The 25,804-nt window shown below is 41.8% G+C and overlaps 1 protein-coding gene across 1 annotated transcript in view; it reads left to right on the top strand.

The window, feature by feature from the left end:
* The window catches only part of FHDC1 (FH2 domain containing 1), a gene marked incomplete at its 5' end in the record, with an annotated part of 30,399 nt that extends 8,422 nt beyond the window's left edge, over window positions 1-21,977 (top strand). The window contains 8 exons of the mRNA XM_009695581.1: window positions 8,140-8,225; window positions 8,311-8,411; window positions 11,106-11,176; window positions 11,279-11,386; window positions 12,282-12,352; window positions 14,649-14,766; window positions 16,997-17,161; window positions 19,932-21,977. Coding sequence (XP_009693883.1) covers window positions 8,140-8,225; window positions 8,311-8,411; window positions 11,106-11,176; window positions 11,279-11,386; window positions 12,282-12,352; window positions 14,649-14,766; window positions 16,997-17,161; window positions 19,932-21,977 — 2,766 coding nt within the window. The remainder of the gene's footprint in view (window positions 1-8,139; window positions 8,226-8,310; window positions 8,412-11,105; window positions 11,177-11,278; window positions 11,387-12,281; window positions 12,353-14,648; window positions 14,767-16,996; window positions 17,162-19,931) is intronic.
* Between the last annotated feature and the right edge of the window lie 3,827 nt (window positions 21,978-25,804).

The following is a 25,804-nucleotide window of genomic DNA, read 5'->3' as shown; positions in this document are numbered from 1 at the left end:
CTTTCCCTTCTGGTTTGCTGCTTGCCTGGTGCACCTGGGGCTCTGCCTGCTCCTGGGCCCGCATGAATGGGTTCCAACAGGGCAGAAAGTCTGCTCTGCTGTGCAGCACCCATAGAGTTTGCTAGCACGGCTTAGTGCGCCAAAGGAGACACGTTAGAAGGCACAGAATTACCAGGAGCACCTTCTGCAATGTCCCCGTGCTCACCATATGACCAACATGCAAGTGCTGCTTTCTCCCTTCCCGGTCCCAACCTTCAAGTCCGTTTAGTTGATTAAAGAGGTGAAGCTTCACCGAGGGAGCTGGGAGCCCTGCTCAATGATGCACAGTTCCTTGCCTGCTCATGTATTCGCACTGACCCATTTGTATGTACTGGAGAGAAACTTATACTACAAACTTGACAAAGTTAGCATTAGAATTGCTTGAGTGCTTCACATCAAAGTGATGGCTGAAACCTGGGAAATGGCTAGTTAACATCCACATACAGATCAGCCTCAACTCACATGCTTTACCACTTCAAGGTCATACTGTCAAAGCATTCTGCTTCCTCTCTGCAGCAGCAAATCTCAGATCCAGTCAACAGCAAAACACGTCTTATTTTGCTGTCAAATATATAACCCTAAATTGGACTGCTTTGGCAGGGAATCTTGTAAGAACTGTGTTATGTTATTATATTTGATTAATACATTTTTTAGAGTTGGGGGATATCAACAAGTTGAAATGTAAATAATGTGAAAAAGAGGTGACAGTAGTTCTGGGAGCTCAAAACTATTCCTCCTTCCCTCTTTGTTTGAATTTCAGTACATAGTCCTGTATTTAAACAGCATTTATCTCCTTCCTCTGAGAGTCAGACAGAGGAACAGTGAAGTACTAACTTAAAAGAAAGTGGCTCCTAGTTAACTTGGTGTATATTCAGCAAATTAGACTGAACGGTATTTTTTCTCCTTCTTTCTGGTTTAGATCTTGGTTGTTGTTTTACAAGTAGAAAATCTTTCCAATAGTGTACTCCTATGTAACATAAATGTAACTGAGCTAGAATTGTAATATAAGTTCTTGAGTTTTACCAGGATTTTGTCTGCAATACTCAGCTAGATGCTTTAAATATCCAGTCGATGCTGCTAAGAGTGAAAAGATATATTTATTTCCGAGTAGACGATTTGACAACAGGCCTGCTCCTCTAGAGTGGGGCCAGAGCACTTCAGAAGTGCTTTTAAGGAGGTGCTTGAGAAATTAATAGAAGATATTTTTATGGCACAGGGGAGTATTTGAAATTAAGGGGCATTAGACATTAGATGTGTTGCTGTCCCAAAGGAAGGCTGGAAAGAGGCTTGTTCCTGGCGTGCAGGTATTTGTATGTATTGAATTAGTTCCGTGCTTCAGAGATCTCGTTGCTCACCATCAGGAAGAGGAAAGACCCCTTTTCCCGTTTTTATTCTCCCCATAATTGTTTAACTTGTTTGGAGTTTTCCCCATGAGAGCTGGGGTGGCGGGCAGGACGGGAAGAAGATCCTGAGCGTGAGGGAAGTATGGAAAAAAAGTTTCAGTGCCTTCACGTCCTCATGCTTCAAGTGTTCAAAGAGTAAGTGGGTCCAATAACTCGTTTACTACCGTGGCTCCTAAAATTTTAGTGTAGTCAGTTAAAAAACTCATTCCCTTTAGGAACCTCAGAGCTTTTGTTGTTCGTCTTTCTCAGCATTTTTTCCCCTAAATGTGTGTTCATTGTTCTCCTTGTATGTCCCCTTCTTTTTTGTTATTGTCTGCCTCCTAGTTTGAGCACCTGTCTCCCGGATAGTGATTCACCGTTTGCTAAGGGGAAGCCATCAGAACTATACAGTCCCTCTCCACATACAAAACATACAAATAATCCAAAATCACTAGGGATACCAGATGAAGTGGTGTTATTTTCTCTGCTGTTCCCTATTCTGTTTAACAGTCCCTGATTTCTTTTTGATCTGGTTGTCGTATCACATGAGATAGCTTTGGTGAGCTGTCATCACATTGGCCTGTCCCCGCAGAATGTTGCACCTGTCCTCAGCAAGGGTTCCCTGGGATTACCCTTAGGTACTTCCCATTCTCCTGAAGACCTGCTTTGTTGTTGTAGGGGTTGAGAACTACTCTGAGCAGAGACGTAAGCAGTCAGATCCTAAAAGGTTAGTTGTTACTCAATTACCAGTGCTAACTCTCTTGGTGTAACCATGGGTGGGCTTCTGCAGTTCCTCTTTGTATACTCTTCAGCAGCTCAGGTATTTACAGTCACATTTCCCAGTAGCACAGTTGTCTTGCAGGTTGGAATGAGAGCCACGTAACCCTGCCAGGCATGTGCTCCACCCCAGTAACTGTGTTTGGAGATGTCCTCTACCTTTTCTTTTATATGGTACCATAAATCCTTAGTCTGTAAAAGTGAAAGGAGGGAGAGAACACCACCATTCCTGGTCATAGCTGTAGAAAGGGCAACTCTGGACCGTCACATTTCTTCTGTTTTTTACCAACAACATTTACCGTTTATCTAGTGTGAATAAACACTGGCTTTATACGCCAATCTTATCTTATCTAGAAGTGTTGTGATATATAGTGACATTACCTGAATGCTCCCGGGTCACCAGTTTGACGTATGTGACATACTTTACATCATTTCAGTCCATATTATCTCAGGCACCTCATGGACGTTCCAGCATCTTTGCGATGAAACAGCTTTTTGACAAGGAGGCTAAGTACTCAGGCTAACAAATACATTTAACATCTGTTGTCTTTGAAATTATTCCTTTGTTTTTGCAGTGTTGTAATGTGGCAACTCTCTTTACTTGCAGAAATAGGCATCAGCACTAGTAATTTTCTGTTTTCTGTGAAAAATCCCAACAACTTTCGGAGCTGTTGGGATTTTTGTGTATAAATGGCAAATACTGGCTCTTTTCTGGATGTTTTTGTCAAACCGAATAACACCATTATTGAAATATTGGCACTGCTGTCAAGTCTTTTGTCCAACTGAAAATGTTTGGGTATTTTCAAGTGTTCAGTTTGAAAAACTTGACCAGTTCTTGAAGCTGGCAAACCTGGAGCCTGCTGCAAGGTTCCGCTCGGTGTTTTGTTTAGGGCTGTGGGTGCGGCACCAGCCTAGCCATCATACTCTAGTTAAAAAAACAACCAAACAAACAAAAAAACAAACAAGAAAAGGTATAAAAGTTCTCAAAACATTAACATGTAAGAGAAGATCACTGATTTTGTGCAAGCCTTGTTAGAAGTCCTGCTGTTTGTGCCTTACTGTGGTTAGCAGTTTTGTAAGAGGAAGAAATGCCTGTTTGGAATCTCCTCTGCTTCATCCCTTTTGCAGCTTGTGTTTTTTCCCATAAAGCCTTTGTCTTGACTCGAGAATGGCCTTCTCTGCTGTATCACTTCTAAAAAGATTCCTAGCTGTTTCTTAAGGATATCCTGTTAAAATGGCTGACAGCTGTCATTTACTGGCATCCTGAGGAAAGCAGAGGAGAAGGTTTTAGCTGCTTTTATGTGCATATCATTGCACTCTTCAGCAGGCCCAGACTGGTACAAGTTGAGAGTCCAGTGTTTAACAAGCTAGAATAGCCAGAATTTGTACTTTAAATATATACAGAAGAGAGCGTATCATACTGCTAATCAGCTCACCCACACACATGCACGCCCAGGTTATCAACACAGTGTCTTACCTTCCTTTGTAATGTCTCCAGCCTGTCCTTTTCTCGTATACTCTGTTTTAAAACCCTAGTCATCTGTCACCCGCTTTACTGGAATTGTTTCTGTCTGTCAGCTCTACCCTTTCAAACCATGTTTGTGTAGTTAACTGCCCCCTCCTTTCCGCAGCCAGTGTTGCATATGGCTGACCAGCCTTCATAACTTTTCATCTCCTGCCTCCTTTCTCGCCCCTTACGATAGCTGCAGGTTTTTCTCCTTTTTATCCTTTGCTGATAGAGGTTTGCCGCTGCGCAGGCGCGTGCCCCGTGGTGCCTCCCCACCTAATACATCAGCTGCTTTCCCACCCGCCCTTGAAGTTGGATTCCACTGTGATGCCTTTGGGGGTTTTGGTGTTTTTAACTCTGTTTTTGTTCAGTGCCCTGAATGTTTGCAGTGGTATGGAAATAGGAAAAAAAAACAAACAAACAAAAAAAAACAACCCAAAAAAACAACAAACAGAGGAAATATTTACTCCTCTGGACTATTACACTTGGCTTTACTTATTTATTTGTAACATGGGGAATATTTGACTGATTTGATCAGAATGCGGGGAAATACTTAGTTATAGGCATATATATGTGCGTACTGATGTATACTCTTCTTCAAAGATCCTGCATAGGTGTCCAACATACCTGTTTTATGCCATAAAGTAAAATCCCACTGGTAGTAAATAATTGCTACTGGTAGGTCAAAAATGACTGAAAACTTGAATGGCAGGTTTTTTGCAGCCGCTTTCCTGTCTGTGGGGAATAATGCGATACTTGCAATAGGCATATCTGCTCCAATTGTTCACAAATCAAATCAAAGACCAGGCTTTCTCTGTTTCATAACTGTTTTTAAAATGAAGCAAATTACATAAGTGAGAATCTTCTGTATCTGAAATCTGATTTAGTGTGCACGGACAGTGCAAATGCATATTCCATATACGAATATGAAAAATTAAATTAGTAGCTCTGCACCCAATTTGAGTAGTACAGAATGGAGCATACAATGTAATTATGCCCTCTTGCATGTATACATTTACACTGCCATATCTTGGTATGTGGCTGCATACTGCTGCGGAAGACGTTTGTTTTGCTTGAAGAGAGGAGGTCAAGGCCAGAACTGATAGCATTATTTGTTGTGATTTTAAAATAAACCACATTTTTTTAGCCCTTTTGTGTGCTCAGACTAATTATAAACCTATCTACTATATCTGTTAACACGATTAATAGTGAACGTTGTTGTCAATCCCCATAGTTTCTTTGCAATTCTGGCTGCATTTGGTTTGCGTTTGACCTCCACTTCTAGGAGCCATCAGAGCATCTTTAGGAAGGCTTGGACAACATGGCTGCAGAGAGAAGAGACCGATCCCGCTGGCTTTTGAGTAGCCTCCCTTGGAACGTGTAGGGGCAGCCATCCAAAATGTTTCAGCAATTTTTAGTGTTGGGATTTTGAAACAGTTCTTTTAAGTTTATAGGTAGTGTCACTTAAGTAACTTTTTTTTTTCATTGTTCTGCTTCACGGTGACATAACTGGTCTTTTTCAGTAATGAAAGTTGTAATAAAGAGGGAACACAGAATAAATTGTTGTCCTAACTTTACCTTAGCTATTCCCCAGACTATTTACTGTTTTAAGGCCAGGTTAACAGAGGATTTAGTCTCCACACCTGTGGACCACCAGGGTATGCTGTGCTGAGCTCCAGGATGCAAAGGACCTTCCAACTCTTTTGTGTTTCTGTTCTGTCTGTTTGTGGAATGGGTCACTATCCTCCACCTTGCTTGGGTTTTGGGCTTGTCAGGTGAGCTTCTTTGCTGCTTCTTACAAAGGAGTGTTGGACGTCTAAGGCAAAGACAGTGGGGGTTAGGGTGGCTGATGTGGGCTGGAAAAAGTGTACCCAGGCGGTGAGCACGTCTTTGTTTTAAGCCTGATCACACAGATTGTCTCTTGGGTTGACTACTGCCCAAAGTTTTCTGCATTGTGACCTTCCCACCCCACCCTACCCATCAGAAGGCACTCTCACCAATGTCTTCTGTTGTGTATGTATAGGAACGTTCCTGCTCTGCATTAAGTCTAGGATTTAGTACTCCCTTGTACCACTCCAGGCATTTTTCCTAGTATACTAGGGTAGAAAAAAGAGGATTTCATCAGTGTTTGTAAAATTAACATTCCACATAGGTAATATTGATTGCTACTTACTGTCAAAAGTATATTTAACTGTAGTACGGGTAGCATGAATAAGTTAATACTCCTGTGAGTATCTCAGGATCTCTTGTTGTTCACTTCTTGTGCATTTAAATTATAAAATTGCATCTTCCTATAATTGTCTGTGGTTTATATGATCTTGATTGTGGTGATCTGGCGTGGGTTTTTTGGTGGGATGCTTTTCTTCTTTCCTCCCCTCACCCCAAATCTGAATGCCTGTATCCTTTTCAGGCAAACTTTGATATTTGCAACATACTAAAATGAGATTGGAAAATTTGCCATTGTAGTTGTTAAGGTGGCAGACCAATATTTTTTGGAAGCTAGGTTAAAGAACACCTGCAAAGACTCACTGAGATAGTAGATGTCTCCCACTCCCCACTTCATGATGTAGGAAAAAGTGTTTATTTTGGTTTTGTTTCTTGCTCATTTAACACCTTAGAAATACCAGGAATGTCAAGTCTGGTCTTTCCTGTTTTTTGTTGGCAGACTTCTTGACTGACTTTGTAAATTAGGAGTTTTCTCAGGCCTCAAAAAAAATGGGTATGCTGTTTATCTTTAGAAAGAGCTCGTGTCTGATTGTTTTGAGGTAAATGGGGGGCAGTCGTGTTAGGAAATGGAGTTAGATGGCCTGAATAAAAATTGCTCTTTGATTAGAATTCCCTTTCTCAGTCATAAGTTTTTGTTGTTTTTTTAATTTGATTTTTTTTTAATTATTATTATTTGAAAAGGAAGTTTTTTTCTATTCCGGGTTTAATTTGTAATTTTTGTTTTCTCTTTGTTAATGTGCTCTCAACATTTCTATTTTTTTATGATGTGGAAAAAGAATGGCAGTAAAGCAGAACAAAGCTGTTAAAAGAATGCTTTTCTTCTGCTAGTCCAGAATTTATTTGAAATCCCTGATGTAGCATAGCGTATGTTGTCTTCCACTACAAATCAGCTACTTTTTTACAGTGAAAGCAGAAAAATAACTTAAGTGATTAATTTGGAGCTGATACTTTAAAAATCCTGTGGATATCTCGCTAAATCGTGGCAACCTGGTAACTGTTGTTGCCCCGATGTAGCGTGCCTCTCTCCAGAATAGCTTAATTTGCTTTCCAAAACTGAAGACCATCTGTGTAAGTGTGGTTGTGAATGAATTTAAGTGTAATGTTATAAAGGAAGGATGATGGGCTGGTGCGTACATCAGTGGAAATGTACAACTGATACTGGGTGGGAACTTGTTGGTTGAATGAAGAAATGGTGTAATTGAGAGTGAGCTCTGCTTTTGGACACAGTTGCTGTGTTGGAAGATGTGGAAGAAATTCCAGTTACACTTAAACATATGTGCATGTATTTTCCAGTTCTTCTGTATAAACAAATAGTAAGTATGTGGGCAGATCAGTGCCATACAGATTATGCAAATGTATGGATTTTGGTGGAGCTGGGAAGGAAGAATGACAAAATTAATGCAGTGATATTTCCTTTGCATGTAAATGGTGTTCTCAAAGCACTGACAACAAATAACTTAAAATGCAAGATTGCATTCATCTTTAAAATATTTTATATGAATGAAAAAAAAAAAACCACGAACTCAAGAGTACGAAGATTAAGAGCATTAAAATGAAAACTTAAGCGAGTTTTAGACGAAATGGTTGAAGAAAGTATCGGGGGAAAAAACCCATAACTTAACCCTAGCTGCATTGTGCCAAAGAGATCTAGGCAGTCCTATGCTGGAAATGCTGAACACAGTTAACTTTAAGCTATGCCCAAGTGTATATCATGGTTGTTGAAGAGTTGAGGGTCATTTTTGAGATCATCACTTGAGCAGCCATTTCCTGGGCAAACAGCTAGAGAACAGCCAAGGGACCAGTTGGAAAGAAAAAGGCCAGTTCTTCTGGGGAAAATGGAACAGCAGTGTCCTAAACATAGTGATGAGAGCAATCTTTGATCAGAAATCAAAAAGATTGAATCAGAAATCAGAAATCATCGATTGGAAATCAGAATCACCGATCAGAACGGTGCCATTGTATTTTTCTCCACTGGACTGTGTAGCTAGGTTTTTGGGAGAAGAGTGATGTTACTGGTTTTATTTTTTTGTGATTGGGGTGTGTGCAAATTATAGGAGCTTGGACAGTGAAGCCATTCAGTGAGTCACTGAGTGGACTCTCTAAATGCCTCCTGTTAAATTTGCTGCTTTTCAAGGTGTTTCCTTCCAAAGTCAAGTTAATCTTGATCTTTGATAAAATTCTTTGCTAGTGTTTTTTTCTCTTTTCTAGGTAAAGAAATTAAAAGCCTTTGATGGAGATGTATCAAAACTATCTCAAGCTGATTCCTTCATGTATTTACTAATCCAGGTGCCAAAGTAAGGAGACAGTAGATTTATTCTGTTCATGATAAATGTTCTCTTTTGGCTGTCAGTTCTAAACCTGTTTGTTTGTGTGCTCCAGCTATGCTCTTAGGATTGAAGCCATGGTGTTAGAGAGGGAGTTCGCACCCTCCTGTGCTTCTCTGCAGGATGACATGAAAATTATAAGACGGGCAATAAAAGGTAATTAAGCATGTTGGGACATGCATAATACTCCTGGTTTTGTTAGCATGTTAATTAGTGTGCATTATGAAGAATAGAGCTTGAATTTCAGGTACCTTAGCTATTAAAAGGAAGCTAACTCCCCTCTGACAAATGCCATCAGGGTGTGCCTGGTGAATCTTTGCTTCCAAAATCAAAAATCTGGAGACTTTGGACGCACTAGCAACGAGTTCATGGCCAAAGCGTATAAGCAGTGTGTCCGAAACAGACAGAAGCAAAGGCGTCTATGGCCAACTTAGGATAAATCATCTTTTAGTACAGTTTGCTCATTCATGCATCGCTATCTCTCTGATTGAATGCAGTTATTACACTTCTCTGCTTACTTTTTCAGAGATCCATAGAGAAAATCACTGAGAAAATCAATGTATGGTTTCCAAATTTCTCTATATGCCGTTACCTTTTGAGGTGGCAGTATTGATGGGCTAAAATCTTTATTGTAGAGACTTCATACTATTGCTATTCCTTTGTTTTCTGTTTTTGTTCTCTGTGTTTCTCCAAATTTCTCTCTTGTTCTCTACATCTCACAAGTTTTGAAATGCTGCAGCTGGTTATTCGTAAGGTAATCTGGTGTCTTCTACTCTGCAGGAACATAGTTCATTTCCTGGTTTTAAACATTATTGCTGACCTTTTCAAATGCCTTGAGTGCCTATTTGTCCTATTCCTCAATATGAAATTCTTGTTTCATCCTGGCATATTTTTGACAGGCTACTAGAGCTCTGTTTGGGCTGCTTCTAGTGGTGTAAAAAGGCACAGTAGTAAAAATATTCAACTATGAGCACCAGTGCTTAGGGTAGTCATTTTTAGAGAAAGAGATAAAAGCCTGGTCTGTTTTCCCCAGCAGTGGGGATTGAACTAGTCCTTCTTGACTTGGAAAAATGAGCCTTTGCTTAGGCTGAGGTTTGAGTTTGGCCTTTTACTGGAATCGCTTTCAAATCATTGTTCTTTGTGTTTTGAGCAACAGACATACGTGAGGGAATATGTTATGTATAAAAGCAGCTGCACCCTGTTGTCCTTTATGCCCTTCACCCAGGGCATCTGTGAACTGATGGATTCACTCCCTCCAGAGCAGATGCTTTGGTCTCCAGCTCCTGCATCGGGCCAGCCGTGCACATCAGACTGACTCAGATTCCCTGTTTTCAGTCCACTTGTGTCGTGTGCTCTCTTCCATTTGGTCTTTCCACTTCAGGGTTTGTTGATAGCCCAAAGTTGTTTAGGAATTACATCTACTTTTCTGTTCCTGTCTCCTATGTTTCTTTGCTTGTAATTAAGCTGAGAAAATATTTACTTAAATTCTAACGCTGATAATCACTAAGGGTTAGGATGGTCTAAATAGGCTGGTGGATTCTCATCTGGCCTGCGAATGGATGTATCTCATGGTGATGCTAAACAGGCTCTTACTATGCAAAACCTTTAGAAGTTGCCTTCTCCTCTTGGCCTTATGAAACTTGGTATTCTCGTTTATATTCTCTCCTCTTTATTCCTCCTTGCTTCCTCACCTATAGCTTGTTAGATCAAAGGTTAGTTACTTCTATGTTTTTAGGCTGCTAATACTGAAATCCAAAGATAGAAGGGCTGTCTGCTTCCAAAATGATAGATTAGTGTATTATGTTGAGCATTTAAATGCAGGGTAAATTGTAGAACGTGAACTTTGAAGCAAAATAGTTTTGTAAAGTATTTACACTGCAATCAAAATGATTCCACCTTTTAGTATATTCATCAGTGTAAAATATAGTACCTTACATTAAAAACAGCTCTTGTTATTATTCTCACCAAATGGGCACTTGCAAATTTTGAGTTATTTGGTTTTCTGTGCCACCTGTGTAATGCTGATTTATTAACTTCACAGTTCTGAATTTCTGTATCTTATTTCTCAGGCAACCCCTCTGGTGACTTTTAAATGTGTGTATTGTTTTGTGTTCGTATGCGGCTGGGTGAAAAGGTGTATGAATTCAGATAGAACAGTACTGCTCATTTTGCAGAAAATGGAAATACATACAAAACAGGTTTCTGTGATGGAAAAGCTTTAAAAGGCAGTTTTATGCCATTTGACTCTTTGCATCACACTGAACATAACTTTGTGCTAAATCATCTTTGATGTGACTGAAGTAAAATAAATGCTGCTCTGAGTTGGTGATCATACAGAAATAAAATGATGATTCATAGCAGGAGTGGGATAAGCCAGGAAAATTTAAACATTGCCTGTTACCTTTTCAGGCCTGATGGCTACGTCTCCCCAAAAAAGAATAATTGTTCAAAAGCCCAATCCCAGCAGATGGCAAATGGATCCTGCAGAGTGCAGAACACTTGCCTCACGCTGGAATCAGTAGGTGGTGAGGATACTTAACCACTTGCATGAGACACTTTGCACGTTGCAGGATTAGGCCCAAAATGTTTCGTTAGCTGCCGGGGGTTGCCTTGGAAATACTGCACTTGCTAAGCTAAAGTCTGAACAGATACTTGAGGTTTGTCAGCTGGGCTTGTGAATCTGAATTATATAGTACCATTGCTTTTTCCCAGGACCTTTTCAGTTTGTTGCAGGTTCCTGTTAAAATAGAAATTGCACCTTTAAAAGCTTGAGGTGAAGAAGAATTTGGTAATTGTGTGTATATTTCCAAACAAACAATTGTTAGGCAGCAATTTTCTTGTTCCTTACAGAGTTAATGACTTGTGAGGAACTGCATTCCATATTGCACTTGGTCCTTCAGGCTGGGAATATTATGAATGCGGTAAGTGACATCCAAAATGGAGATGGCTGATTGACCAAACTTCCTTATTAGTATTGCGGTCCATTGATGTCATGCCTCAACTGTTTGCTCCTTTCTTTTTAGGGAGGTTATGCTGGCAATGCTGTTGGATTTAAACTGTCGTCACTGCTCAAGCTGGCGGACACAAAAGCAAACAAACCTGGGATGAGTCTGCTGCATTTTGTTGCTCTGGTATAGAAAAACTATTTTGCTGGTATAAGCAACCGCTACAAATGTAGAGCCATAGATGACAGACAATAGAAGGGGCCATGTGCCTCAGGAAAAGGAGCTTTTTTACAGCTTTGATCCTAAGATTCACCTCTCTTCTCCTGCCACAAAATTCACCGCTTTGCCTATGTCTGGTCATCCTATCCAGAAAACCGTGGAAAACTGAAGTTTTTTATATAATGTAAAAACTTGCCTTCCTCATTGTAGCTTTTCTTTTATTTTCCTGAATTCTTACACTGTGGAAGTGACTTATTTTGATAAATACTCTCTCAGTCTTCCTGTTAAATCTCTGAGCAGCATTTTTGGTAGACTTTTTTTCCCCCCTCCCTCGGTGACTGACATGTATTTTTAAAGCTGCTGCAGACTTTTTTCAAGTTATTTTTCCTTCCTTTCAAACTTCTTGATTTTAGAAGGGAGAGAATTTAAATCCTTCTATATGTAACTTGGGTTATCTGTGTACAAACTGGCTTAACAGATTTCCAGTCAGCTAACAATAGAGTATTAATTGATGTTTGTGCAGGAAACATCGTATCTGCTCAAACAATGGCCATCAGTAAATTGTTCTTTCCCTGGCATTCCCTATTAGTACATGTGGCTTGTGTGCACTGGCAGAGCCAGCTGTTATTGTACACTGCGAAATGGAAGCTGTTCTTCAAAGTTTCCAGTTCTGATCCCTGTCTTTCGTTAAGGGTGTCCTCCGCTCAATTGCGTTAGGATTGAACAGGAAGAAAAACAGTGCAGGAGAGAAACCTTTAAGTGCCCTCCCCGAGACTTTAGAACTGCTGGACTTAGGCTCTTTGGCATGGCGGTGGAATGTTAATGGATTGAGTGTGTTTTGGTTTTGTTCTGTTTGTTTCAGGAAGCCCAAAAGAAAGATGCTGCTCTTCTCAGCTTTTCAGAAAAAATTAGGGGTGTTCATGATGCCGCCAGGTAAGTCAAAAGAAAACTGAGAACTTACGGTTAGACTGTGCCTTGGAATTTTCTTATCTATGAAGTAGTGAGGCTTATTCAGAGAAGTCCTGGCACAAAAACTGAGATCTGTACAAATGTTTACTATAGCTTTGAGGGCTTCGTTTCCATTTGCTAGCAGAAGTATGCCTGCAATGTGCCTTCAGGTTATGAGGTTTTTTTATGACATGATCTCCATGGGTTTTTGGTAGTTTTGTCTCTGTCAAATACATGCGCCTGTATGTTACTTTTAATGGACTGAACTAAAAACATGTTACTATTTTTCCTTAAACCGATTTTCATTTGTCTCTGAGGAGGCTACAGTACTTTTCCAAATCTGGTACCAGGTACAGGTACTGTTGATGCTTTTTGATATTTCGTTTGCTTCTCCATTTCTGTCTTGGATGGAAAATCTGCTGGGTTTGAGGCTCTGTATTGTTTTTGTCTTAAGTCTCCAGCTGCATAATTTTAAACTGAACCTGATTCGTACCTCAATAGCTGTACTTGCTTTTGTGAGACAGTGTGATCTAAAACCCCACACTGGAGTTTTGCTACTTCCTTACTCGAGCTTTGGGCAATCTATTTACATTCTTTTTCCAGCTGTAAAATGCAATCTCTTAGGTCTGATGCAGGGTTAAGTAATGTCTGCAAAGGACTGAAATCTTCTGAGGAAAGGAGTGGCCGTGGAGTTAATCAGAAAATTTTTGAGGGACCACCTGTGTGGCTCTCTGCCATCCAACCCACACACCTTTTTGGCAGTCAGCCTGCTGGGGAGTGGAGCTTCCCTCAGCATCCAGCCCCCCTGGCAAAGAGCAGGGGAACGGGCAGAATCCCAAACCTGCTGGTATTTTTTTCTGACTGCTTTGTTCTTTGATCACGTTTGTTAATGCTGAAAATCTTCTGTTATAACTCACACTGAAATCTATTCAGGGAATGCACTCTGTGCAGGAAAATGAAACAAAACAAAATACATGTCTCACAATTGGGCCTGAGGAGGATCTTTATTAGAGACAACTGTCATGTACAAGCTGCTCATAAATACTCCCAATTAGAGCATGTTAAAACCACCGCCATTATATTCTTTATTTTTTCATTGTCTTGCCTTCTTTACTTGTAGGCCATCCTCTTCCTCCTTCACAGGCAGAAAAATATAGCCTGTATCTTCTTCTACTGCATTTCTTATTTGCAAACACACCCATGATCTGCCCAGAACAGGGAGCTGACCTTTGCAGATGAAGTAAGCAGAGAATAAACAGCACACATGATATTCATTTGTGCGTGCACTGACGAACTTACGCATGCTCTCACCATCCGCTGCCGTGTGCACTTCAGTCAGTCTGCCACAAACCCTTCAGCTTTGCTGTTTTAAAGTCATGCTGCTGGTGAAATGACCTTAGTGTACAGGTGTTACTTTTTATAATTTTGGAAACTGTAGTGCTTCAATGCTTAGGCAAAGCTCAGTTCTCTTGTGAAGGAAATGCTATAGATTTAGAAGCATTTACCCTCAAAGTGACTGAGAGGTGTGGGTGGGAGCTCCTGTTGTATGGAACGTGGATCTCATGGGATAAAGCTTGGATTGCATCAGATCGGCACTTTTGCCTGTGGTCTTCAGTTTCTGAGTTACCTCTCTACAGGAGCAGCTCTGCTGCTGGTATGTGGTAGAAGGATGAAATGTTATAAATGCTGGGTTGAGACTGCGTAGGTGGCATTGCTGTGACTGCTTGGAAGAACGTAACATCCAATTTTGCGATGCCAAATGCTACCGCCAAAATGGGTGGTCCTGACTGACAGTCGCTTGTGACCCTCTTTTTGTGCCTGCTCCTGCACTCAGTCAGTCATGTAATCAGCTGGACCAAGCAAATGATCCATCTGGAGACAAACTGGTTTTTTCTTTTTCCAAGGTTAATTTTCAGTACACAGATAGGGCTGGCTATCTAGAAAATGAGCGCTAGCACAAGCACCAGGGAGAGAAAAGGAACACCTGGTCAGAGGCAGGGCGGCATTACCCTTTCTTCTGGTAAGGTCGGGTAGGACTGGCTGGAGTGAATTGTGAAACCACACCCCATGGGAATCTTTTCAGGTTGCAAATAAGAACAACTGTGCTTATCTCTCTCCTAACTTTCAGTGTCTACTCTGGAAAGATTTCCTGAACAGGCAGGTCTTGTTTGATAGCCAGGTTGCACCTCATGTTAAACATCCATTTTTGAAGCACATTGTGGCTACCCTGTGGGCAACTCCTTCCCCCTCAATAAGCATTCTCTGTATGTACTATTTTTAGGTTATCCATCGACAATGTAGAAGCAGAGCTCCACTCGCTGTCTTTCAAGGCAAGATCTGTTAAAGAGAGCATTCGGCGAGACCCAAAACTCTTTCACCAGATGGAAAGCTTTCTCCAGGTTTGTAGAACATCCGTGTTAATGTGTTATTGTCGCCTGAATACAGGAGCATTCCTCAGCTGAAAGTAATTTGTGTGGACATGTTAATAAACAGGAGCGTTGTTTTAATATGTCTACCCCATCAGTTGTACAAAGCTGTTCCAACTACATGCTGTTTGTCAGGTAAGAGTGTTGGAAGGACTGTGTTTTTACAGGGAGGGATATTGAGTGTACATTGCCCAAGGCTTGTTAGGCAAGCGTGTTTAATGCCTGTGAAATGACTGATGAAGATCAGTAGTTAAAATATAAGACAGTTTGGATTGGTCGCTGGTTTTGTGCTTCACAGCTCCCCGAAATACAGTATCTGCGTGTTGTGTTACGCTGGAGCATGTCAGTTGTAGCTGAGTCCTGACTGCTGGGTGACTGAAGAGAGATTGTTAGAAGCGGGAAGGTTAAGGAACTGTTTTCTCTACTAATTTACCCTTAGCACAGAGTGTATTATTCTGAACCATACCGTTACTTCTGGATGGGTTCTCCTTTTCTTTTTTAGTACTGCAGTGACTTCATAGGCATGATGTGTATAGCACTTAACTTTGAGAGTTCGTGGTATTTTCTGAGTGCGTGTTGATGCCTGGAGAAATACGTACGATACTTCAATTAAATCATTTTTCTGTTTCACACTGTAGATAATTATTAAAAGTAAGAAAGCAGGTGTTGATCTGGAAGTTAACCCGTCCTGATTTTCAGCTTGCAAATCTAGTTAATTGTCCCTGCAGTTTTTCAGGAGATGAGAAGCTGATGAAGAAAGGCACAGGTTAAGATTGAAATACCTGTCCTCATTCACTCTGAATTGTTGGCTTTTATCCATTGCACCCAGAGTCTTTAATGTTATGTTCTAACATGCTTGGTATTTTTTTTTAATTTAATAGCTGGTTTTATGTAACACTGCAACCTTGTTTAGGCCACATTCCAAAAGAAATATTGGGAAAAAAATCATTTTACAAATGCATACCTTACATAAGTGCTTCCGTTTTTTGTTTCTAAATTACAGGTGATAACCAAGCTGATTTAAAAGTCAGCTTTCAATATCTCATCCTTGTGAATAAATTACTGAAGTATGTGGGAGGAATTAATTTTCTATGTATGCTTTTATCAATTGTCCAGTTTATCTTCAATCTAGCTTTTTATTGGGCGTTTTTTTTAGTTGGTTTTTGGTTTGGTTTTTTTTGTGGGTTTTGTTTTGTTTTGTTTTTTCCCCAGACTAACAAGTAAGATTTCTTCCTACCTTAATGGCATAATTTGCCAAGTAACTTCCTGAGAGCAGGGTTGGCTTAAATGGTCACCAATGCCTCCAGCTGCCCATTCCCACCCTGGTGCTGTAGTATCAAAAGTATTTAGGTGATCATGAGTTAGACACTGTCAGAGAACAGACCTGTCTGAAAATTAACTTTTCTCCCCAGGTTACTTTGAACCACGTGTGGTCTCAGATCCGGGACTGTGCAAGGATGGGAGTGAATGGCTGGGCTGGTGATGCAGATAGGGGAGAGACAGGGGCAACTGCTGAATATGTTTTAAGCCATTCTGCTGCTCAAAGTCTAACCACAGCCTTATTCTCTTCCTTCTGCATCTTTTTCCACTAATCTTCTCCAACCCTGTCTGTATAGCTCTGCATTTATGATTCAAAGTGCTACTTCATGGGGATGTTTTCTGTATGTCTTAAAATATGTATATTTCCAGCAGTTCCTTACCTTTCTGGCATGAAAACCTTTTTTATTGGGGTCTAGGGTCAACTTAGGAAGGAGCTGATTCTGTGATGTATATCTGTGAATGTGTTTTGGGGAAAACTGGGGAGGAGGAGGAATTAATCGATTTATGCTTAGTTGAAAGTTGCAGGGAAAATGGGAAAATAAGGCATATAGAGCTTTCAGGGGGCTCCCAGGTGGTCTATCAGTGTCATCTAAAAATTAAAGTTCTAAGTTTGTTCAAAGACCTTTGATCTTTTGCATGGTTTGTATCGTAGTCACTAGAATTTACATTTTTGTTGATCCATTTTCCCTGAACTTCCTTACTTAGTTTGCTGAAATAACACGTTTCCTTCCGTTAGTAGGAGTTCTCCTTCAAAGTGTTAATTTACTGGGCTCTGTAACAGCTCCTAGGTTGGAACATTAATTTCATAAGGTCCTAATATACACGTGACCTGTTGTGACAAATTTTTCTGTCTGGTTCACGCCATATGTGTGTTTTGCTACAGTTTGCTGTAAGACATCTGAAGGAGCTTGAACACCAGAAACGAGAATTACAAAAGGAGGGAAACGCTCTCATTGACTTTTTCTGTGAAGACAAAGAAACTATGAAGTTGGATGAATGTTTCCAGATATTTAGGGACTTCTGCGTAAGATTCAACAAGGCTGTTAAGGTAAGAGCACTGAATGAGATTCTAATGCATTTGAAATAGATATTGGCTCCCATGAAGAAAGTTGTTTTTTCTGCTTAAGGAACAATTTATTTCTTGTGGTATTTGATACATTTGCTCGAATGGCTACAGCAAACTGTCCTCTTGTAGGCAAGGCCTTGTAGGCTTTGAGATGTGGCACCCCGTTACGTGGACGTACCAGCCTGAATCGGCACTAGCTCAGGCTCTCCACTGCCCTCCTTTACGTGACTAGGCACACTTTGCCAAGGAAAGTAAGGACCGTGTATTCTACTTTGTCCTTTCAAATGCTTTTTGTGGGTGAAAACTCAAGAAATGAAACAGACCTACAGTACCAAGATACCTCATCACCAGTTGCAAAGTACCCTGAATTGGTCCCAGATAATTCAAGAAGTACACTAAGATGAAGGAGCAGTATCGGCATTGGTTACAGTTTTCGTTTGGCAAAGTCTGCCTATTGGTACAAATATTTTTTAGGCCTTTTTAAATAGCATGAATTAGATGGATCCACACATTTCTTTATTTTCCTGCCTTACGCAATCTGCATTTAACAGCAGTTTGTACAAGAGCTTTACTTCAGAAAAGAGAGAACAGTCTTGATTTGTAGCAAGCTGACAAGATGCCCAGCTAACATGCCTGTTGTACCATTAGCTTGCCTAACCTTTACCACTCAAGACAGCATGTAGTTATTATGCATGTGTGTGAACATTATGCAAATATATAAAACCAAATGGTGGTAACTATTGCAGATGTTTTAGTGAGAGGTGACTTCATGCATCTATGTTCAATTATTTGGGACTGGGTATTTAATTCATAGTTGCACATTACAGGTGGTTGTTGGAGAGCTATTACTTCAAGGTCCAATGGGGATCATCTTTGCTCTGTCTGTAGTAAATAGTTACACTAAAAATGACAAATTAGTCTCTTATTTGCAAATACTGAGAAGATTTGCTTACTGGGTATTTTGTGGGGATTAACCTCTGTCCCTACAAAATTAAGAGAACAATGCAGACTAAAGATTGCGGTTCTGACAAATGAATGCGATGTGTGGACAGCACAGCCAGCAGTCTAAAAAGATGGCTTATACCACAATGGCCATGCGTACGTATTTCAGATGTTTAAGTATTTTTTGCAATTTTTTAACCTGTCTATGTGTGCTTAAAATAGATTTTTCATTTGAATAAAATTTCCTGAAACATGTTTTGGGCCAGGTTAAAATGTTCTGTGTGTAATATGGAATATGGTGATAATATCTACAACTGTTTTTAACCATTTCTCTTTACAGTGGGATATTTAAAGTTGAGCTTTAGCATTTGGCAAGAATTCATTCTGTAATTCCATACCTGTGAAAGAAAGCTCCCTGCCATAGACATTTTTCCTGAAATGCAAGGTTTTTTTTCTCTTTCCTTTCTTAGCTGTTCAGATTCTTAGGTCTGTAATGCATCTTATCTTTCAGAGCCCAGTGCAGTCTCAAATCCACTTCAAGAGGTGTAGATTAGCCCATTCATCAAAAAGAGCTTCAGCATTAGGCTTTTCTTTACTGAAAGCTTCCAGGCAACTTTTTCTAGTTGTGCAGCTCTTCTGTTGTCACAACAATGGGAAGATCAAACTAGACAGTGCTTCAGACAAATAGAGGTGTGCTGTGTTGTTGTCTTTTTTTAACAGTGTGACATGGCTCAGAACAGATTTAACAACGTGCTGGAAAATTATGTAGTTTTTGAATCCTTTGTCAAGACTAGCCTCCCCCTTCTTTCTTTTGCTACAGCTGCACTGGCTCTAGAACACCAGGTTCTCCATTTCAGAAAATAACCTGGAAAGTTCAAGCGAAGGTTCAGCTGGATTAAATCTGAAGCCTAGAGGTGACAGTTGAAACATTGATATTTGCAGTACTCCACTGCTAATGGTTTTAGTAAAAAGGTGTTACTGTGTTGTCTTTCAAACACAAACTACCTCTTCCTATGGCTTGCTGAACCAAAATCCCTCAGCCTAGCTGCCAAAATCTCCAGCCTGCCCTGGGCAACTTCTGTGCAATAGTTGCCAGTTTTTGAAGCCAACAGTGAATGTGAGATCCAAAACGGGAATGAGGCATTGATTAATAGTTCTTGAGTGGTGTCAGTTGATGTCTGAGTAATGATCGTGAGGCATTGTGTAAACTTTTCTATTTGCTTTCATATGCAATTAAGTAATGTCTTTTCACAAAATTTCCAATTGGTAACGTTCAAGTCAGAGGTAAGTGGCACCCCATAGAAACTGCACTTGCTGAGGAACACTTGTCGTTGTATTAAGGGAGGATGGAAGGAGCACACTGGCTGTGTCCTTGTCAGACAAGTCTGTTTTAAAATACAAACGTAATGATCAGGTAGAGGTTTACTCAGCTGGTAAGACTGCCAGCTTTAAACTTAGTGGGGACTTGAAGCTCTCCATCTTAGAGCAGGAACTCTTTGGCTGGACTTGATGTCTACTTGGGTTTGATAGGTCACGTTCTTGGTCTCTGCAGGGACTTGTGCATTTTTTTCTTACGCTGACCAGACTGATGTGTCACCAGTGTTAGTTACGCAGGGAACTGCTCTCCATATGGTGAATGATTGCGGACTGTGGTTGCCATGGTGATTTTGTGTGTGTACGTATTGGAGGAGGTTGGAGGAGGGCGATAGCAGTAGGAGCTAACTTCCATGGGAAGAAATAAAGGGAAAGACTGGTTCTCATGCATAGGACACTGTCCTCTGAGATATGTATTTATGCTTTTCCTCATCAGGAAAATAGGGAACGAGAGATCCAGGAACTTCACAGTCTGCAAAGGCGAAAGGAGCTGGAGGAGAAGCGTCGATCCTGGGCGGCTGGAGAGCTTGGGAGCTTTGGGCGGAGCAGCAGTGAAAATGATGTGGAGATGTTGGCCAAAAAAGGACTTGAAGAATTTCTTCCCTTCTTGCAGCAGAGACCTCAGAGCCCTTCATGCAGAAACCCCAACTCTAGACGCTCTCGACTTTCTTTGGGGATTACTGCAGACAGGGAGTTGCAGAGTTTCCTGGAAATCTCAAAAGACGAGGATCCAAACAAGTTTAACAGCCTTCCCCGTGCAAACACCCGACAAGCAAGACCAGACGTAGCCTGGACTGAATCCAAAGAAACGAGAGATCTCAACTTAAATACCTTGCACTTACACCAACAGTCTGAAACCAAAGTGAAAAGTGGTGGCCTACTGCAGGTGCCTCCAGCTCAGCCCAGTCACTTCGGTGGTTCAACCGGTCCTGGTGGCCGTTACTCACAGAGAAGCACCGACTACAACGTGCACACTTCCAGTGTGTCCTGCGAGGAGTCCACCGATATAAATGCTCTGGCCCTTGCAATTGAGGAGCGTGAACTTGTTAAAGGATTACGTAAGTTTGATATTCAAGGAGCAAAGCCTGCAGAGGATACACCTTTAATATATTTAGAGGATGCTGGTGGAACAGACTTGGAGACTCTAGATGATCTAAGCTTTCATTCCCTTAGCACTGCCGATGACGACCTGCCTCCAGCTTGCAGAAGCGCCGGAGAGGCCCACGACCATAAAGCCAAGGCAGCGAGTTGCAAGAGTGAAGCTTCAGAGCCCAGCAGCAGCAGCCCCGTGTCTATGGATACAAGTGTTTCGGGAAGTCGGGAAGACGGGCCAATGTTCTACGTGTCAGATACGACGACTGATTGTTCTTTGACGTTGGACTCTGAAGAGGGAAATGATTTTAAATCAGCAGGCAATGAAATAAGAAGTGAGGCCAGCAAAGCGCGCTCTTCTGAGGCTGATGCTCAGTACAGGGCTAGAACATTCTTCTCAAACCTGAATTCTGCTTCTGCCAAGGATCTGTCTCTTCACGCTTCTGCAAATGATAGGGATGATGCCAATAGCAAGCACACCCTTCCTAAAGAAAAGCCCGTAAAAAATAAAGACCCAGCAGGACCAAAGAGAAACTCTCTAAAAGATAGATCTCCAAGCTCCTCAAAATCCAGCGGCACTCGCCCTAACCACGCAACTCCTTCCAGACCTGTAAGAACTTTGAATGCCTCCGAGAATGAAAGTATGAGGAAAGTGGTGCCTATTTCTCGGTCAAACAGAGCGCCAAGCAGTGCGAAAAAGCCAGAAGCCAAGCCGGCACTTCGTGAAACTAGTACAGTGGAAAGTCGGCTGTCTCATCGCAGCTCTGTCCGAGGCACAACAGACACACTGCCAAGAAGTCCTTACAGGCATAGCATGTCGGTGGAAGAGCCAAAGTTACAAAGGGGCACTGTCACCTCCAGCAGTGCTCATTTTGAGAGGGACAGAGTCTCTTTCAAGAAGCCAAGCTCTAAACCTGTTAGGAGTAACGTCAAATCAAAGACGGATGAAATGAAGATGTGTCGCTCCAGTGTAAAACCCCAGACCCCTACAGATGACACCAAGGTTGCCACAGTCAGTGTGCCCAGAACACCATCTGCGGTCCCAAACTTTGCGAGGAATACAGTGGCTTCTTCTTCAAAGCGCGCAAAAGTGGATCTATCCAGCTCGTCCAAACCTCCAACCATCACAAGGTCTGTGTCCCAGAGGCTGCCTAAAGTGAAGCCAGCAACGACCTCTGATGATCCGAGTCCAAAGGAGAGCAGTGTGAGTACCTTAAAGAGAGCGAGTAGTGCCAGAGTGGTTGGGAGAAGCATCCCGCAGGGAGAAGCTGTCAGCACTAAAGCAGAGCCTGCACCGAAGGAGCAGGGAACAGTGGAAAAGACCTCTCTCAAACTGAAAGATGCAAACCGGACCACAATTGGTAAAATACTGAAGCCGTTACTGAAATAAGGGAGAGGTTTTTTTGAATCTTGGAATGTGAACACTTGTTCAAGCACTGGATGTCCTTGTCATGAAATTCCTTAAAACAGTGACATTGCTGATGAGCAACGTCTTGTGCTCATTAAAGTACGGGGCACACCGTTGGAAAAGGGCAAGTAGTTGTGTTCTGGTCTAAATCCTTTTTTATGAGTTTGAATGTATTTGAAGCTACTGTGATGGAACATGAGTGTAATGGCAAATCTTTGCGTATTTGTGATACAGAAGGTCACCAAAAGCCAAAAAGTTTTAAGAAGTTAAAATACAAGGTGAAATGCTTTGTGACAGAAAACGTGGATAAAGGCCAGTTTTTGTGTACATAAGATTCTTCCTAAGACTCAAGCCTTTGTGCTGGGTGGTTCCTTCGTCAATGTCAAAGTGGATCCTGTGGAACAGTACTGAAAATGAACTTCGGTGATTGTGCTTACCATTGCTTTCAATTCCTTGGATTCAGGAGCCCTTTTTGCCTGTTGTGAAGTCCATTGCTGGCAATTGGACAGACTGGGAACTGCTGGCCAAAAAATGGTGAAACAAGACATTTGCTGTTTGTGGCTGTCTTTAACCTCACTGAAGAATTTATAGCATGGTTTATGAATGTGTATGTGTGTCTGGAGAAGGCTTTCTGCTGGGCAGGAGGCTTGTTCTCTGGGAATGTGGCAGCATTGTCTTGCATGCACAAGTAGATAGGGCTGGTGCTGCATCGAGTAGCAGGGCTGGCGGCTGTGCCTGCTGGAAGGGCCGTCGGCAACCATTGGGACGATGGCTGCTCCTCACTTGGTCCAGTCACAAGCAAACTTGCCAGCTTTTGGTCATACAAAAGTGCCATATATTTATGATACATATCAAGGATGTTTGCAGTTCAACTCTTGAAGGCTGCGATGTAGTGCCGAGCACTTTCTTACCATTCCATATTTCCACTGGTTTATCTACTATCAAATTACTTGAATGTTGCAATGGCTCTGATTGAGCCATTAGTTTGCCTGCCTCCTCCTCCTCCTCCTCCTTCTCCTCCTCTTCCTCTCCTTGTCAACATGAATATTTAGCATGAAACACAGAGCTTACGCATGACAATGTTTTTGTAGACTTCCTTGGTTGCTTCAAATGTGGTTTTTAATGTTTAAAGACTCTAAAGGATGAATTAAACTAGTATTTGATAAGCTTTTTACAAAATAAAAACACCTCTTTTTTTCCTGCAGATACAAATTTTAACTCCTGTCAGACTAAGTTACAGAGAATGAGGGAAAACTTGTTCAGCGTGCTGTGCATCTTCCCAAGAGAAAGGTGTGTAGGTGGGGAAGCTGATCGCTGTTCTCCTAAACGTCTATTTAAAGAGTTGCCTTTTTATTCACTTATGAATGAAGCCTCATTTAAGAATAAAATAAAAAATAAAAGGAAAATCTCTTTGGACAAGTGGCATCGGCTTACTAGTGGTAGATCTGTTTGTCTGCTCTGTCCCTCGGTGCTAGGAGAGCATAGTTCAACGCGGATGAGCCATTTAATTGCTCACGTGCCTCTCATGGGCTACGGTCAGGGACAGCTAGCTTGGCGTTTTGAATTTGGCAAGGGGCCTTTAGCTCTTCCCACGTACCAGCAAATCTTGATGCAGACAGACATCATACCCAAACACCGTAAAGTATTGCACAGGGCCTCTTGTTTGAGTCTGTCCCACATGGGGAATTTATATAGCCCGCTTTTTGGCAAGGGCAAACTTTTGCTTGAAACCCTGTAAGCTTTTTGGGTACTGCCTCCCTTGTGGGTTAGATACAAAAGCATCTCCCTTCTTATTTGTATCTGTGTGTATGGATGCACACCTGCAAGAGCAGGTGATTGACTTCTTTCCTTTTTTTTTAAAAAAAAAACAACCAAATAAAAAAACCAAAAACAAACAGAAAAAAAAAACCAACAAAAAGTTTTATTGGTAGCAAGCCTGAAAAATAATTTAAATGTGTTTGGAACATGTACATAAATTTCTATAAATCTGTGTAAAAGAAAACTGAATGTATTTAATGGAACATTTATACATTTCGGAGTAACTTGGTAGTTTAATAAAGTTCCCGTTTACTGGGTATGAGGTTTGTACTTTCTCCTTCCTGTTATGCTCTTGGCTTTGGTCCTGGAGATCTCGAGCAACTGGAGCCTGGGTGTAGGTGACTGTGGGCAAGTCCCAAAAGGAAGGACTTTACGGAAGAAATCCTGGCGTTTAAAATGCTCGGTTTGTTTTTATGCTAAGACAGGCAATTTAACTTCAGTTTCTGAACATCTCTGGGGTGGGACTCTCTGAACAGGGTTGGGTACAACATGGAAGTCATTGGATGGTGGATGCAGCGCTTTATGTACACGTCGTATGTTGTGGCCAAGACAAATGTTCGTGGCAGTAACAAGTCTGGATCTGTCGCTATCTTCATGCCTTTTAGCTTAGCACACTTTATTGAGAAATCCTGGTTTACAACTCCCAGGACTTTGGAAATAAAGAATAGCCTGTTTTGCAGGAGCAGGTGGTGACTTTTACACTGCAATTCTGAATTTTTCAATTTTGTCCCATTCTCCCATTATTTTTCCTTCTTTACTGCATACAAAAGAACATAGGAAAAAGCGAAAGCCAGCCAGGCTCCTTGTCCTCAGGGAGCACTTCCTCCCCTCTGCTATGGAAATGATTTTTGGACTGCAATTGCTGCGATTTGCAAACTTGTTTAGCCCCTGACTTTTCTCGTTCGGTGAGCGTGTCTCTCCCCGTACGGAGCAGCAAGCACCTGCTGTCTGCCAGTGCTGAGCGACGGCTACGGGTGGAATCTACGTGGGAAAGCCCTTTGCCATCAAAAGGTGTGTCTCCAAAGTTTATGTATTTTTAAACTTCACTTTTATTGCAAAAGGGTTTATAATTACCAATTCATTATTTAAACTACTAGCTGTCAGAGACGGTGATGCCCTGTAGGTTTAACTTCCCAAGTCATGCAATTTTCCCAAACGCTAACAGGCCACGGGGCTCGCCTGGCTGCAGTCGGCTTTCAGGAAAGAGCCGAGACCTTTTCTCCAGCCTTGTTCTACCAAATGGCCGATGCTCCTGGCTGCGACCAGGGACCCATCTCTCTCTCCTGCGGTGGCCGTTGAGGCGTCAGGGAAGTGGGGGAGCCCAGGGGACCACGAGGGGATCTGGAGCTGCGGAGCTGGAGGAGATGGAGAGAGAGGGGAAAGAGCTGTGGGAGTAAGAGATGCTGATTCATACTTAGAGGAATTTAATATTCACATCTCGTGTGGGAACTGCATACAAATGAGGGGCTCAGTGCATCCCTCATTACAAGAGCTCATTAAATTATCAAGGAAGACAGAAAGAGTTCCCATCACACCTCCCACAGTGTACAAGTCCGGACTATGTCATTCAAAATAACCCAGTGGTATCTTTCTAATCTTAGGGTATGTCTGCGGGGACGGATGCAGACAGCCACACGTCAGCTCCGACCTAACCAGACGCGAGCCAGCTCTAGGCGTTGGGCGCGTTAGCTCGGCCCTGACCCCGCGCTCGTAGACCACGGCTGTAATTGCAGACCCTCGGCCGGGCTCGCTGCTTCAGCCCCGGCTCTCCGCCCTCCGAAAGCCAGCGCTGCTGCCGCTACGCCGGAGCAAATCCCTGCGAGGGAGGCCCAGCTAAACCCAGCTCCTCTCAGCTTGGGCTGCTCAGTGTTTTCCATTAACCTGATACGCGCTGTTTGCATCCTCCTGCGCCAGAGCCAGAGATAACTGCCTTGGGAACAGCTCCCTGCAGGTATTGTTAACAGCTGCTGAAACAAAGGAGTTTGCTTTAG

This window comes from Cariama cristata, unplaced genomic scaffold (assembly GCF_000690535.1).
Source record: "Cariama cristata isolate BGI_N322 unplaced genomic scaffold, ASM69053v1 scaffold8882, whole genome shotgun sequence".
NCBI classification, from domain to species: domain Eukaryota; kingdom Metazoa; phylum Chordata; class Aves; order Cariamiformes; family Cariamidae; genus Cariama; species Cariama cristata.
Note: the sequence above shows the minus strand (reverse complement) of the source record. Positions and strands in the feature narration are given on the sequence as shown.